General features: G+C 41.8%; 1 protein-coding gene across 3 annotated transcripts; it reads left to right on the forward strand.

Annotated features, from left to right (window-relative positions):
• Positions 1–1,720: 1,720 nt before the first annotated feature.
• Positions 1,721–15,214, forward strand: klc3 (kinesin light chain 3). Of its 3 annotated transcripts, none has more exons than XM_083773799.1 (14): positions 1,721–1,757; positions 5,869–6,107; positions 7,138–7,203; positions 8,333–8,497; positions 9,063–9,138; positions 11,048–11,193; positions 11,601–11,683; positions 11,811–11,898; positions 12,790–12,891; positions 13,331–13,504; positions 13,951–14,050; positions 14,218–14,380; positions 14,523–14,589; positions 14,709–15,214. In XM_083773799.1, exons 2-14 carry the CDS (start codon positions 5,898–5,900, stop codon positions 14,796–14,798), a joined length of 1,530 nt encoding a protein of 509 aa, XP_083629925.1. In that variant the 5' UTR covers positions 1,721–1,757; positions 5,869–5,897; the 3' UTR covers positions 14,799–15,214. The 3 variants fall into 3 exon arrangements, with proteins under 3 accessions (XP_083629925.1, XP_083629924.1, XP_083629926.1); XM_083773798.1 differs by having other exon boundaries at positions 1,741–1,809; XM_083773800.1 differs by lacking the exon at positions 1,721–1,757 and adding an exon at positions 2,002–2,039.
• The last annotated feature ends 219 nt before the right edge of the window (positions 15,215–15,433 follow it).

Genomic DNA, 15,433 nt, shown 5'->3' on the forward strand with positions numbered 1-15,433 from the left:
GACAGTGATAGAGAGAGGGAGTCAGTGATAGAGATATGGAGACAGTGATTGAGATAGGGAGACAGTGATAGAGATATGGAGACAGTGATAGAGAGATATGGAGACAGTGATAGAGAGATATGGAGACAGTGATAGAGAGATATGGAGACAGTGATAGAGAGATATGGAGACAGTGATAGAGAGATATGGAGACAGTGATAGAGAGATATGGAGACAGTGATAGAGAGATATGGAGACAGTGATAGAGAGAGGGAGACAGTGATAGAGAGATATGGAGACAGTGATAGAGAGATATGGAGACAGTGATAGAGAGATATGGAGACAGTGATAGAGATATGGAGACAGTGATAGAGATATGGAGACAGTGATAGAGATATGGAGACAGTGATAGAGAGATATGGAGACAGTGATAGAGAGATATGGAGACAGTGATAGAGAGATATGGAGACAGTGATAGAGATATGGAGACAGTGATAGAGATATGGAGACAGTGATAGAGATATGGAGACAGTGATAGAGAGATATGGAGACAGTGATAGAGAGATATGGAGACAGTGATAGAGAGATATGGAGACAGTGATAGAGAGATATGGAGACAGTGATAGAGAGATATGGAGACAGTGATAGAGAGAGGGAGACAGTGATAGAGAGATATGGAGACAGTGATAGAGATATGGAGACAGTGATAGAGAGATATGGAGACAGTGATAGAGAGATATGGAGACAGTGATAGAGAGATATGGAGACAGTGATAGAGAGATATGGAGACAGTGATAGAGAGATATGGAGACAGTGATAGAGAGATATGGAGACAGTGATAGAGATATGGAGACAGTGATAGAGAGATATGGAGACAGTGATAGAGATATGGAGACAGTGATAGAGAGATATGGAGACAGTGATAGAGATATGGAGACAGTGATAGAGAGAGGGAGACAGTGATAGAGAGAGGGAGACACGCAGTGTGTGTAATTGTGTATATCTGACACCATGCACCACATCACAGCACCATAATCTCTACTACAATTAGTCAGAGGAGAGAAAGAGAGAGAGACAGCTGTTCAGGTCAAGGCAAAGCCCATGTCTGATTAACACCATCTGTATTTATAGATGTGACAACACACACCTACTACTGAATACACCTACTGTATGACGCCTGCACACATAGGGTTAAGTTCCCATGGTGGCAAGTTTACATACCATGTATATATAAGCCTTGTCATAGCCCAATTGCATATAGGCTACTTTATGCTAGAAATTGTACTTTTATAAGATGAATATTGTGACCTTTACTTAAGTATTTGTGTACTTTTGTACATGGCCCTTTCATGATTGCTGAGTCGATCCTCAGCCCAGTGGCCTTGTTAGACTATAATGTCCCACCTGAGATTGTGAGGTCAGGGTTCAATGTGGGAACATACATACCTAAGACTATAGACAAGTTCGAGCTTGTAGATCTGTTATTTTCAAAAACCCTAGCACAGAATATTTTCAGATGGAGATGGTCGAGCAGCATGTGCATAAAAGATTATGCATAAAATATTAGATCTTTAGGTTAAACCAAACGCGAACGCTAGATGGCTGCAAATCCCCTTAATTCCCCAGATGGGACCCTGACTGTGTGTTGTTGGTTGATCTGGCCCCAGGCCAGTGGCAGTTCATCTCCGCGGCAGATAGATGGCCTCATCCCGGGACGACCATCATGCAGGACCGGCGCCGCGCGGTGCATGGTGGGAAGGACGGAGCGCTTGGATCAGGTAAAGCTGTAATGACAGAAGAACCGTCTGAGCCGGAGGAAGGCAGCAGCAGGTGAATGATTTACAATCCTACCGTCCCACATCATCACTCCTTATTAACACCGCTTTGTCATCACTTTGTTATTTATACACCCTGGATTGGAAATAACGGAATGATTCTGAGTCTTCTGAGCCGCTATAATGCGTCCGAGAGTTTAACGTGGCCCCATGTTAAATATAATAACAAAGCGGAGTCAGTGATTCTGAAGCCAGGCCAGGAGTTTGGTATTATTATTATAAGAGGTGAGCAATACATAACCGTTTATTTATGTGTGTTGACAACATGACACCGTTTTTCACCTCACTGTCGTAACGTCAGACATCATTACATATTTATTATCAACATGATGTTCAAAAGGCTAACGCGCGCAGCTTATTGCAATGTTGTTTTACTGCGACAATTTATTAGGACAAATACATGATATGTGAACTAGTCGTCATTGGATTTGTAGCCAACATGCATTGTTGTACACTTAAATATCCTCTTTTGATCATCTTCAGCGTTGGTCGGACATGCATCGATCATTGCATGGAAACATACAGGCCTGTTGCGCCGCCCATCGTAAACAAAACGCATGGAGACGGGCTAGGATGACAACAACTCCGCTGTGTGTGTGTTCATATCGATGGCTTTAGTTGAAATGCCATCGATCGGAGTTAGTAGGCTATAGATTCATCTTGGTCCTCTCTCATCCTTGTCCTGCACTTCTCTTCTCCGTGACAGGTTCAATTCTGTATCTTTTTGAATGATTAACGTTTTGGAAGTCATTGTGGGTGGCAGGCCACCCACCACTAGGGATTAGAGGGCTACACGTTGTCAATGGCCAGGACGATCATGGAGTGTCACTCGCCTCCAATATCCCTTAGTTCATGAATCATGATTCAGCAGATAGGCTATATGTCGAGAAAGACGACAATGATACACTTGTTCACTGACTGTTTTACTTGACCTGAGGGCTGAGGCTATAGGGTTGGGCTGTATGTATAGGCCTATGTTGAACGAAACAATAAGGATGATGTCACCTATTATATGCAGCTTCAAACATACATTATGCTAATCTGACACACTAGGCCTGCTATATTTGTCTTGCTTCGTGAAGTGATCATCACTTACATCTGTTTATTTTGTATTTTGAAGACTCATTCAGGGCTTTTGCTCCCAGAGTTGGGGAAGTCAATAATGCAGGCCTATAATTATAACATGAGTAGGGCTAGTAATTAGCCCCAGGGCCCACAGGGCCCAGCACAGCTGAAACCAAGCTTTCATGCATGTCTAAATCTGAGTAAATATTATGTTCTGTATTATGTTTTTTCTTCCCAGTCTATCTGCAACATCTTCCCCTTCTATGTCCACTTCCCTGTCTCATGTACTGTTACGTGTGTGTTTTTCTACTACCTTCCTCTGTCCAGTCCTCCCCCAGGGTAGAGTAGTAGAGAACAGAAACCAGAGAGGTGGAACCATGTTGTTATCTGGGGATGAGATCAACCTTGCGCTGAAACCCTGCCGCACTGCAGGCAGTGGTATTTGTTTTCCCCTGCTGTCAGGGGGAAACCTTGTTTATACAATACTGTTGCTTTTTATTTAGTCACACACTCTTTTAAAAGAAGAAGAGGAAGCGATCACTTCCTCCAAATCGGCAACCTTTATTAATTTATTTCCCATGTCATCACTTTCCAATTCTTCAGTTTTTTACTGTTTTACAGGATGACATATCACTTTGTAACTTGTTATGTCATATAAAATGATGTATGTAAACTTGGGTTCATTGCATTTGCCATTGGGTCCTTTCACAGCAGACAGAACATTTGACAGGTGAACACACAGCTGAAGTTTAATTTATGGGTGTGTTTAATTTAGGTATATTGGGTTACTCTTGTGTTGTTAACTGTATGCTAACATACATCATTTATTAATGTCAGAGTACATTACTGCCTAAATTAAACACACCCCGCAATTAAAGTTATTATCTTCAGCCATGAATGGATTTTGGACAGGGCTAGTGCCCATGAGCATGACCCCTTGACCCCTTGCAGGTTAACACTCAAATATTTGATCCCCTCAACCTATACCGTACAAGGTCCCTTCTATATGGCCATCTAACTAACAAGAATAATGTTTTATTAAGTAAATACTGTATGATAAAGTTTCTACAGGTGCTTTCTTGACCCATTCCGTACAACTCAAGTAGTCTTCTTGTATGCCCAGACCGTTCTGGGTGGCACATGGAGGGCTGGGCCTCCGAAAAGATAATTGGCCCAGGAGCTTCCGTGAGTCTTCTTAATCCATCCCTGCCTTCAGCTGTCAAAATGTCTGCTGCGAAACAGGTCCAAACCAGTCCATTATTCATTTTTTTCTTTTTTTGTTAAGATATTTTTTTTGCGGCTTACGCCTTTTATTGATTTTTTAAGGGACAGATAGTAGGCTGACAGGAAACGGGAGCGAGATGGGGGGATGACATGCAGTAAAGGCCGTGTCGGGTTCGGGAGTCGAACCCGCGGCACACCGCGACTGGATCACCAGTCCGGTGCCCAGACCGTTACGCTACGGCCTGGGCCCCATTATTCATTTTTGTTACATTGTTCTGAACCACAGATGGTACTGGAAGCGGGCTGGGTACATTAGGTTTAACAAATCTGATGAAGAGCAGGATATACTAAATTGACATTCACTTACTTTCCCCCGTGATTGTCTAAACTTAATAATACATTATTGTCTCTGTCGGTAACTTTTTAGGATACAAATTTAAAGACAGCAAAAGTAGCAGATCGACAAGCTGAAAACGTGTCACCTTGCGCAGTTTCAAGCTTGTAGATCTGCTACATTTGATACTTTTGTGTGACGCTCTACTGCTCTAGTAGAGTGATGAATGAATGAATTTTATTTGTATAGCACCTTTCCAAACGTATAGTTACAAAGTGCTTTACAGACAAGTTATAAAAACAGTAATCATAAAAACAACAAAACATCAGGACAACAGATATAATAAAGCATGAAGAAAATAACAGGTCAATAAAACAATAAAAACAATATTAGGAAAAACACTTGGCATACAGATGTGTTTTTAAAAGCGTTTTAAAAGAAGGCACTGATTCTGCTAATCTAAGGGCCAAAGGCAGGGAGTTCCAGAGCAAAGGTGCCCGAGCCGCAAAGGCCCGGCCACCCCGAGTGACCAGACGCGTTGCAGGAGGAACTAGGAGGGCCCTCCCCGATGACCTAAGGGAGCGCACAGGGTTATGGGGTTTCAGCAAATCTCTTAAATAAATGGGAGCTAGGCCATGTAGAGCTTTAAAAGTAATTAATAAAATCTTAAAATCAATTCTGTAGCTTACAGGGAGCCAGTGAAGACTAGCTAAAATCGGTGTGATATGTTCACGTTTTCTCGTGTTGTTTTTTTTGCTCATACCAGAGTACAGTGAGTTACAGTAATCCAGTCGTGAAGATGTCTGAATGTCTGAAGTCCAGCCTGCGGGCCCCAACAACGTACTAAATGTCACTAAAAGTCACGCATCCAACGAGCTTTAACCCATTCTGACCTGAGATCAGATTCATACGAGGTTTCCACTGGACACACGCCGGTCTGACGAACCCATTCTTCGATTCTTTTCAAAAATAGCAGACCTACAAGCTCGTATCGCGCCACTCGGTGGCGCGATATGAGCTTGTAGATCTGCTATTTTTAAATAGCTAAAGCATAACATGAAGCTGACACCAAAATGGGTGCCCGGTCAGAATGGGTTAAACTAGTCTAGTATGATCAATTAGGTAAGGTGTTCATTTATTTAAGTTCGTTTAAGTTATTAAGAATATGAAGATAGGAGGTTTCTGCTGACAGCGACAATATGCAATGTATTGTTCTATGTAGCAAGCCGCAGCCAAGATGATTGTTTCCATTTTAAGGCCTATGGAGAAATAAGAAAAACTCTTGAGTGTGACCCTTCACTTGCCAATGTTAGTCCAAGAAGGTTCAAACAATTCCTTTTGCGTTAAGGGGGATAAGGGTTCTGTTTGTTATTACGACTGCTTCTACTGGTACTAATGCTACTACCGTACTTCATTCATACCGATCTCCAGGTCAGAAGAGGAACTCTAGACGCTGAACCATGTTATCCGGTGAAGAACTCCTCTGCAGCACACAGCAGGTGATAGCTGGGCTGGAGGCGCTGAGAGGAGAAAACCGCACTCTGCTGGACAAACTGCAGGGTGCGATGGAAGACAGATCAGCGGCAGAAAGCGGCAGTGTGGAACAAGAGAAAAGCTGCATCATCAGCCAGTCACTGGAGAGGATAGAGCTGGGACTGGGGGAGGCCCAGGTAAAGAGGGAACAGAATCGAACAGCACAACTGAATAATAGACACAGCGGAAAGGGGCCAAGAGGCCAAGAGCCAACAGCAGATCTCTTTACTACAGTAGAATACATTTCTTGTAATGGATTAGAATGAATAGTTTAGAAGACCATTAGAATAGTCATTGGTCTGTCTGTACCATAGACTGTAAAAAATATGGACAAAGCGTTCCCCGGGTCTAACATGAACGTAAAATGAAGCCTGTAATAATATGCTAATTCCTGATGTAAGTCGCCATCTTTCTAGATCCGTTTGGTACCAGCTGGCCATTGGCTGGCTCCGTTTGGGTCCAGCTGGCCATTGGCTGCCCAGACAACGAGGCGGGACTTCCCCCCTTCTTCTCCGTTGGTTTTTATTTTGACTCGAGTGGGAGGAGTAGACTCTTGAGTGGGAGGGGAATCCCGATCATAGACGGTAACGGTAGCCACGCCCCTCAGAACATACGCAACTTTATGGTCATTATTTTAATTAATGGGACCATAATTTTCCAAAAAGAATATTATGACATTAGAAATGAGACTTTAAACTAGTGACTGGAAGAAGAAAGTATTCATGACCATGTTTATTAAGGTAATACAGTCTAGGTGAAGTTGGGCCAAAATACATGGGCCTCTATGGAGCTATGGGGCTTTTTGGGTCCAGTCCAGCGCCACAACAGGCCATTATATGAACTACCGATTTCAAATGAGGCTTCACGAAATATCTGGCTGACTGCCCCCCTGGTCTGTACCCATCTCTTTCACTGCTCCCATTATCATTGTCCTCCCTATGTCTCTCTAGTTTATAGCACATTACTAAACAGAAGACATAATCTCTACCTGTTTCAGATCATTTCCCTTTAAAAAACAAGTTGACTTGATATCAAACAAGTTTCAGACTAAACTCTTTTGAGTGTCCACTATCCATGGTTGTTCTTGTGCATTACTTTCTCAAACTAAAAGGTTTCTCTATAGGCTGTTTGCCCTCCCTCACTACATGCACTGTCTCCGCCCTCCAGGTCATGATGGCACTGTCAGCCCACCTGAGTTCTCTTGAAGCAGAGAAACAGAAGCTCCGTGCACAGGTGAGAAAATAGAAATGGAAGAATCTGATTGATTTGAAAGTTCCCAAGGGACATGTAACCGAATATTAGCATTGCTGCATGTATATTTGTGACCCAGCAAATTTGATCACATTTTCAGAAAGTCTCTCTTATCTAGGTCGTCCATAGACGAGCCCTCCATCGTCGCTTCCAGTCATCCTGGTTCTCCATACAAAAAAAAAGATTTTTTTTGTGTGACAATGAAGTATTTGCTCCAAACACTCTTATCGCAGAAAAATAAGAGTTGTAGAAATTATTGGAAAGTCAAGACTGCCATGACAAGTGTATGTAAACCTTTGACCACAACTAGGTAGGATATCGACAGCAATGGCTTTCCATTGATGAAACCTGGTAGGATGAACGCATAGTTCTCTTTCCATTCTTTGAATGTACCCTTTTCACTGTCAAAGAGGAATCTCTTTAGACTTTTGGATGAAAAAGCCTCTCTCACTTTAAAAAAACAGATGAAAACTTTGTTTCACATGCCTTTAACAATACACTGCTTCTCTCTGTTCTAAGAAGAGAGATTGAACCCTGAAATAAGTCACTTTTTTGGGTGAACTAGCTCAGTAGCTCGTCTTTGGACCACAAGTTCATGGTTTTGATCTCGCCAACTCGGCGTATGAGTAGCACGGCTTGGGTGCATCAAGTCATGCTGGAAGTACTGGGAGCTGATGGTAGGTGTGGCGCTCCACCTCAGCAATCCATCTCCCAGGGTTCTAGCGCATTGTTACGGGGACAGACTCCCGTGTGTTACCGGCTGATACCGACAATTATCCATTCAGGCCTGACTTCAAAATTAGAAAAATATCTTTTAAATCCTCCAGTTTTCTGAAATAAATATTTTTATGATTTTTCAAAAATAGCAGACCTACAAGCTCGTAGCGCTATGAGCTTGTAGATCTGCTATTTTTCAATAGCTAAATTATAACATAATGTTTAAAACACCAAAAGGGGTTCCCGCCCGACCTACTTCTTGGGTGAACTACACCTTTTAAGTGTTAAAAACAGATAACATATCACTCCCTCTTTCTTGTCACCTGAGGCTCCTCTGTGGGCATTCTCTGTAAATAAAGGTTTAAAAAAATAAATAAAATCTCTTCCTCTTCAGGTGCGTCGGCTGTGTCAGGAGAACCAGTGGCTGAGAGATGAGCTGGCTGGAACCCAGCAGCATCTACAGGAGAGAGAACAGGAGCTGGTCACCCTGGAGGAAAACAACAGACACCTCCAGTTCATGTCTTCCATTCGCAAATATGACCAGGACGAACCACCACTGGTGAGACAGACAACATGATTAGTTTGATCCTATATTATAGATTTATGTCGTACGCACTTTAAGATGATTATACATTTAAAAATGTTTGATTATAGAATATTATGGGCCTAAGCCTAGTTTGCACCAATATTACGAGTTTACTACACAAGCCATACTGAGAATATCTGTCTGTCTGTCCGTCTTAAACAAGCATGGTAAATGGTAAATGGTGCATTTATATAGCGCCTTTATCCAAGGCGCTTTACATAGATTGTGCATTACATTCACCCATTCACACACACATTCATACACCGATTGCGGCGGAAGCCATGCAAGGTACCAACCAGCACATCGGGAGCAATTTGGGGTTCAGTGTCTTGCCCAAGGACACTTTGACATGTAGACAGGAGGAGCCGGGATTCGAACCACCGACCCATGGATCATTGGACGACCTGCTCTACCTCCTGAGCCACAGTCGCCTATGCATAGCATACACTGTAGATGCATAGAAGCATGCATAAAATGAGCTGGTTTATTGTTACTGAATTGTGATGACGAAGTGGAGTTTGTTTCTTTTCTTCAACAGGATGATAAGGACACCTCCTCCACAAAAGAATCTCTAGATGACCTCTTTCCTACCGAGGAGGAGGAACAGTCGCAGAGTGAGTAATTACATTGCCATTTGACTGCGTCTCAAGTTGTTTTGTCCTGCCTGTCATAGTTTCTCAGTGTCAGTAAGCCACTCTCTGTATCAGTGGCTCAAACTGTTTTTATGTCAAGGACCCCCAAATGAATTGGCCACGGATCCCCATCTGACAATATCTTGTGCTAGAGACCCCAGAGACCCCATACAGGACTTTCTTTTTTTTATTTTTTTTTTATAGCTTGAAGATCAGTCTTTTTTTTTACATATTCAATTGGCCACGGACCATCTGACAATATGTTGTGCTATACATACAAGATACATACTGTACATACAAGATACATACATACAAGAATAGTGTTTTTGAAATGCTACAAAACTTTTACATCATACAGTATATTTAAAAATGGCAGATCTACGCAGCCAAAAAGATCATAGCCCAACGCTGGAATCCCCCACATTATGTTTCAAAAACACATTGGCTGCGAAGCTTTCTGGACATTGCTTATCTGGAACTGTCATCGGCAAGGATTAATCAGGCCCAAGAGGGCACAATTTCAATGTGGACAGACCTAATATCAGACCTGAGAGACTTACTGACCCGGTGATGTAATGGATGTGTTGTGGGTTGATTATTCTGTGAATAGGATGGGGTTTTGTGTGTGTGTGTGTGTGTGTGTGTGTGTGTGAGTGTTTTGAGTTCAATTTTGTATACTTTGAAATTATTATACTGTGTTTTTGCCTGATCAGAAAACAAATACAAATTGAATGAAAAAGAAAAAAAGGAAGATCTACAACGTTGTGAGCTTGACGATCGATAAGCTTTCACATATCCGATGTATATAGGGTTAAAGTGGATGAACTAACTCGTATTGTTGGGGACCACCTGGAACACATTCAAGATCTCCTGCGGGTCCCTGAACCCCACTTTGAGAGCCACTGCTCACACAGTGGAGTTTAGTCTCTCAATACTTTATGAATGCTCTCATGATGGAAAGGAATATTGGAGGCAACAGCTCTTCACAAGACCTAGGGACAATTACTGTAGTGATGTCACATTTTGAGCATTGCTGTTACATGTGCTGAGGAATAATCTACTAAGTGGGTGAAACTGCACATTATGCAGGCCCTACTTTTCAGTTGTTCTTAAATGTTTCTTTTAGAATAGGCCTGTGCTAATGTGTATCCCTGCCTGGTCTATACTTGTTAGACAGACATGGAGGCACGCACGCACACAGTGAGCCTACGTTCTGGCACTGGGCATGTGCAGGCCTCCTGACTATAAAATAAACATGACATGAGTGTTAAACTGAAACCAAGCTAACCAAATTGTCAGAACATCCTGGGATTGCATCAAGGTAATTTGGGTCAACAATACGTGGAGCTTTTGGATTAATACTGCTTTCTTGTGAATAATTATATATATTTAAATGCATAGTGTATATATTGAGTAGATATTGTTTAAAAGTCTATTTAGTATGAGTAGCCTTTACTATCTAGACGTTTACTATATGTCTAAACAACGTCTAGACTCTGACGTCTAAAATATAGACTAGTTTTAAACAAACGAATAGTGGTTATTTAAGGGGCTAAGATTAGACGGGAAGTCTAGCAGTCAACGTCTATTAGACGTCTATTAGACGGCTATAGAGCTTAGACCTCTAAAAAACTTACACTTTTAGCCCAGTGACATACTGATATTATTATTATTTGATAACCGTTTGGTAGGAAATACCTGCATGTTTGTGCGGGTGTTTCTCTGTACAGTGCCGTGTTCATCCCCTTCCATCTTCTGTCCTGGTTCAGTGTCACAGCCCCACCAAAGCAGTGCCGTGTTCATCCCCTTCCATCTTCTGTCCTGGTTCAGTGTCACAGCCCCACCAAAGCAGTGCCGTGTTCATCCCCTTCCATCTTCTGTCCTGGTTCAGTGTCACAGCCCCACCAAAGCAGTGCCGTGGCAGCAGCGCAGCAGGGAGGGTATGAGATCCCGGCCCGTCTCAGAACCCTACACAACCTGGTCATTCAGTACGCTTCTCAGGGACGCTACGAGGTGGCGGTGCCACTTTGCAAACAGGTGTGTCCCAGGTTTTTTATATGTTCACATTCAAGTCAGTTGAGTTCAATAATGTATACATTTATACATTATGTATACATGTATACATTATGTATACATGTATACATAATGTATACATTTTAATTTTGGCAGTACTTTTGCTATTTTTGAATTTGAATCCTTGCCCGATGAAGGTCTCACCGACCGAAATATTGCTTAAATAAAATTCTGTAAGTGAAGACAGTGTGCAGGGATTCCAGTTTTTTCCTGCTCTTCCAATTCATTTATCCGACACACCTGTCCCCCGTAAGTGTGCATAAGGACTCCTTTCTTCAGAATTTGAATCCTGAAAAGTAACGGTTTCGGACATAATTATGATATACATGTCAAAATATATCCTACATTTAAAAATAATAACATTTCAACAGGCCCTGGAAGACCTGGAGAAGTCCTCAGGACACAGCCACCCAGATGTAGCCACCATGCTAAACATACTAGCACTGGTTTACAGGTGAGGCTGCATTCATTCATGGTCTGGAGAGGGCAGTTTTTTTTTACAGACGGGTAAAAGGGCAGGGTCTCAAGCCCCCTTTGATGTCTATGTGTTCACGTGCCATGTTTGTGTCTGTTTCCTGCAGGGACCAGAACAAGTACAAAGAGGCAGCAAACCTCCTGAACGATGCTCTGGCGATCAGAGAGAAAACACTAGGAATGGACCATCCAGCTGTAGGTTATCCACCCCAACACTCACACCTTTGATTAACCCATTCTGACCTGAGATCAGATTCATACGAGGTTTCCACTGGACACACACTGGTCTGATGAACCCATTCTGACCTGAGATCAGATTCTAAAAATGTCAGTCGTTCTTCGATCTTTTTCAAAAATAGCAGACCTACAAGCTCGTAGCGCGCCACTCGGTGGCGCGCTATGAGCTTGTAGATCTGCTATTTTTCAATAGCTAAAGATGGATCAGAGGACCCTGATGTAAACAAGTCTTAGTCTTAGTCTTTTTTCTGGTTTCATCCTCTTTGCAGATTTTGTATTGACCTGTACCTTCCTTGGACTGGTCCCATTCTGCAATATGTTTATAACATTTTCAGTCAATCAATCACACCTACTGCCATCTATCAGGAAATATTTGAAGATCTGTAAATACTGTAGTCCATAATGCTCAGAATGACGTAGTATATGAACTGTAAAGGTTTCTGAGAATCGTTTACATCAGTGATCCTCAAATCGATTATAGCTAATTATTACATTTTCCTAATGTATTATTTGTATTATCTAAGAGATGCTATTGTTATGCAACAAGCCGTCTCCACTTGACATTCACGTTGATATTTTCAGGCACATTCTGTAATTTTCATTGTAAACATGGTCCAAATGTCTTTATTAAATTTATTTTATTAAATTACATGAAACCAACATGACAATTATTTTTTTAGATGGATGTAATGGGCCTTATATGACTGGTCTTATGGACCTTTGTCTTATTGAAAATGTTCCTGGTGGACCCTTCAGAATTATATTTAGAGTACCCCTGGTCTAAATCAACCTCACTGAGGGTGTGTGTGCATTCATTTTGTGCATCCATTTATTTGTGTCTGTCTACAGGTGGCAGCAACACTGAACAACCTAGCGGTGCTTTATGGGAAGAGAGGGAAATATATGGAAGCCGAACCACTCTGTAAGAGAGCTCTGGAGATCCGAGAGAAGGTAATAAAACACTCTGTAAGAGAGCTGTTTTCTGAAAAAGCTATGTTTCTATGTCAGTGGTTCTTTGATTTTTCAAAAATAGCAGACGTACAAGCTCGTAGCGTGCCACTCGGTGGCACGCTATGAGCTTGTAGATCTGCCATTTTTCAATAGCTAAAGCATAACATAATGCTAACACCAAAAGGGGTTCCGGCCCAAAATGGGTTAATTGGATTAAAATAGTAAAATAAAATTGTAAAATATTTCAAAACTTCGCCCAGAGTTTTGAGCTTGTAGATCTACTACTTTTGATGCTTGCGTGTGATGTGACGCTGTAGTATGATCAAGTAGGACATTAATTTACAGAAAAACACAGAAAGCTAACATGAGGTTTCTGCCCGACAGCAACAATATGTTTTATTAGTGCAACTAACTTGTTCTATCTGAAATGTACCTATAGGTCCTTGGCACTGACCACCCAGATGTTGCAAAGCAACTAAACAACCTGGCCCTACTGTGTCAGAACCAAGGAAAGTACCAGGAGGTGGAGCAGTACTATGAACGGGCCCTACACATCTACCAGAGCCGCCTGGGACCAGATGACGCCAATGTAGCCAAGACCAAGAACAACCTGGTGGGTGCAACAGAATGGACTGAACCAACCCAACTGAAAGGGACAATTTACCGTGTACACAGAATTATGAACCATTATTTAACAGGAAAAGTGGAAACAGAAAATGCATTGTAGGAACAAGAAAATCATTAATACAATGTAATTGTAAATGTTCAATTTTGGTATTTAGTAGATGCTCTTAGCCAGAACGACAAGATCAGAGCAGATATTTTGTGTAAATGTTGACAACCAAGCAAATGGTCATTGTAAGCTGCTCACTTAGTCACCACTATGGGACAATTAATGCACAGGTCATTGTAATGAATTATAAATAATGTTCAATATTGATCCTGATACCTGTGTTGTTTGCACCTACAAGACAACGGCAGACTCGGCCACTCACACAAATACCTGTGTGTGTGTGTCTCTCAAAGGATAAAAAAATAATTATATCTTTCTCCATCAAGGCATCATGCTACCTGAAGCAAGGGAAGTATAGGCAGGCTGAATCTCTCTACAAAGAAATTCTGACAAGAGCACACGAAAAAGAGTTTGGATCTGTTGAAGGTAAAAATTCTTTCAATCTGTCTGTGTGTGTGTGTGTGTGTGTGTGTGTGTGTGTGTGTGTGTGTGTGTGTGTGTGTGTGTGTGTGTGTGTGTGTGTGTGTGTGTGCGTGTGTGTGTGCGCGAGCAGCCTGTCTATCATTCACTTTGTCCATGTATTTGTCCTGTAGGTGACGGTCGTCCTACGTGGTCCAGTTCGGAGGACGGGCTGGGCACCCTGAAGCGCAGCGGCTCATTCACTAAGCTCAGGGAATCCATACGACGCAGCAGCGAGAAGCTGGTCCGCAAGCTCAAAGGAGTTGGGACACAGGAAACCAGCTCCATGAATACTGGGTAAAAAAAAAAAGCAAAGATATAAGGTCAAATAGGTCGATGTATGACCACCGTCTGTTGCCTTGCTTCATGCTTTGTTAACATTTACTGTACTAAATAGTAATAGTCCCTCCTTCTGATAAAATATATATTTGCTTTCCAGAATGAAGAGGGCCAACTCTCTGAATGTGTTGAATGTTGGACCCAGAGAAAGTCAGGAGAGTGCACAGGTGAGCAAAACTATCTATCCATTATTTGTCCTGCCATCCATCCAGTCATAAGCTAATGTATAACGTAAATATGTCTTGGCGTGATCATGACAGTTGTTTTGTTTTGTATTGTTTTTCAGCATACAAAAATAGGCATCAGCTACTCCGAGAGCTGTAACAGCTCCTTGAGCCTGCAGGCTAGACGAGGATCATTTGGTGGGAACAGCTAGTGATGGCGTACACACACACACACACACACACACACACACACACACACACACACACACAAATTGCTGTCATTCTTTGCAAAGGATGGTGATTTCAAGTTATGCGAGTACTGTAATCTGACCCTCTAGTGATCAGATTAGACAATGCAAAAAGCAGGTGAATGCTTAATTACTCAGAAAAGGGGTATTGAACGACAATGCCGTCCGTTTCTTTTCTAAGAATATTGACACTTTTGTTTTTGTTTTTTAAGGCACTGTATAGATTTCGTCCATCTATATTGGTATAAAGTACGTTATTCTCAAATTGAGTCCTGACAAAACTAAGCACTGCTGATTCACAATTTGAAATGGTTTCCTCTCTGAGGAGAAATGTTTCCATTTCATACGTTTCATAGATTACAGGATTGACTAATTCGTTAATTAACGAGCGCCGTGAATCTACGCCAATGGCGTTGGGCCAGACTAACGCCAATGACGCAAATTCACGCTAATGGCGGGCCTGAGTTAAAATACTGACTAGATATTAGATACAGTAATAGTGATCAAATCAGATTTTAAACTGGACTAGAAATATCATTCATTTCACTTCATATTTTATACAAAACCGTAATTCAAAACACACTTTAAGTACCGTGCTG

Source organism: Protomyctophum parallelum, assembly GCF_964188405.1.
Source record: "Protomyctophum parallelum genome assembly, chromosome: 9".
NCBI lineage: Eukaryota > Metazoa > Chordata > Actinopteri > Myctophiformes > Myctophidae > Protomyctophum > Protomyctophum parallelum.

Excerpts from the sequence above, each read along its gene's own strand:
- klc3 (XM_083773799.1), top strand. The coding sequence starts at position 5,898 with ATGTTATCCGGTGAAGAACTCCTCTGCAGCACACAGCAGGTGATAGCT. Across the intron at positions 11,899-12,789 it reads TAGGAATGGACCATCCAGCT|GTGGCAGCAACACTGAACAA; the intron begins GTAGGTTATCCA and ends GTCTGTCTACAG. Across the intron at positions 13,505-13,950 it reads CCAAGACCAAGAACAACCTG|GCATCATGCTACCTGAAGCA; the intron begins GTGGGTGCAACA and ends TTCTCCATCAAG.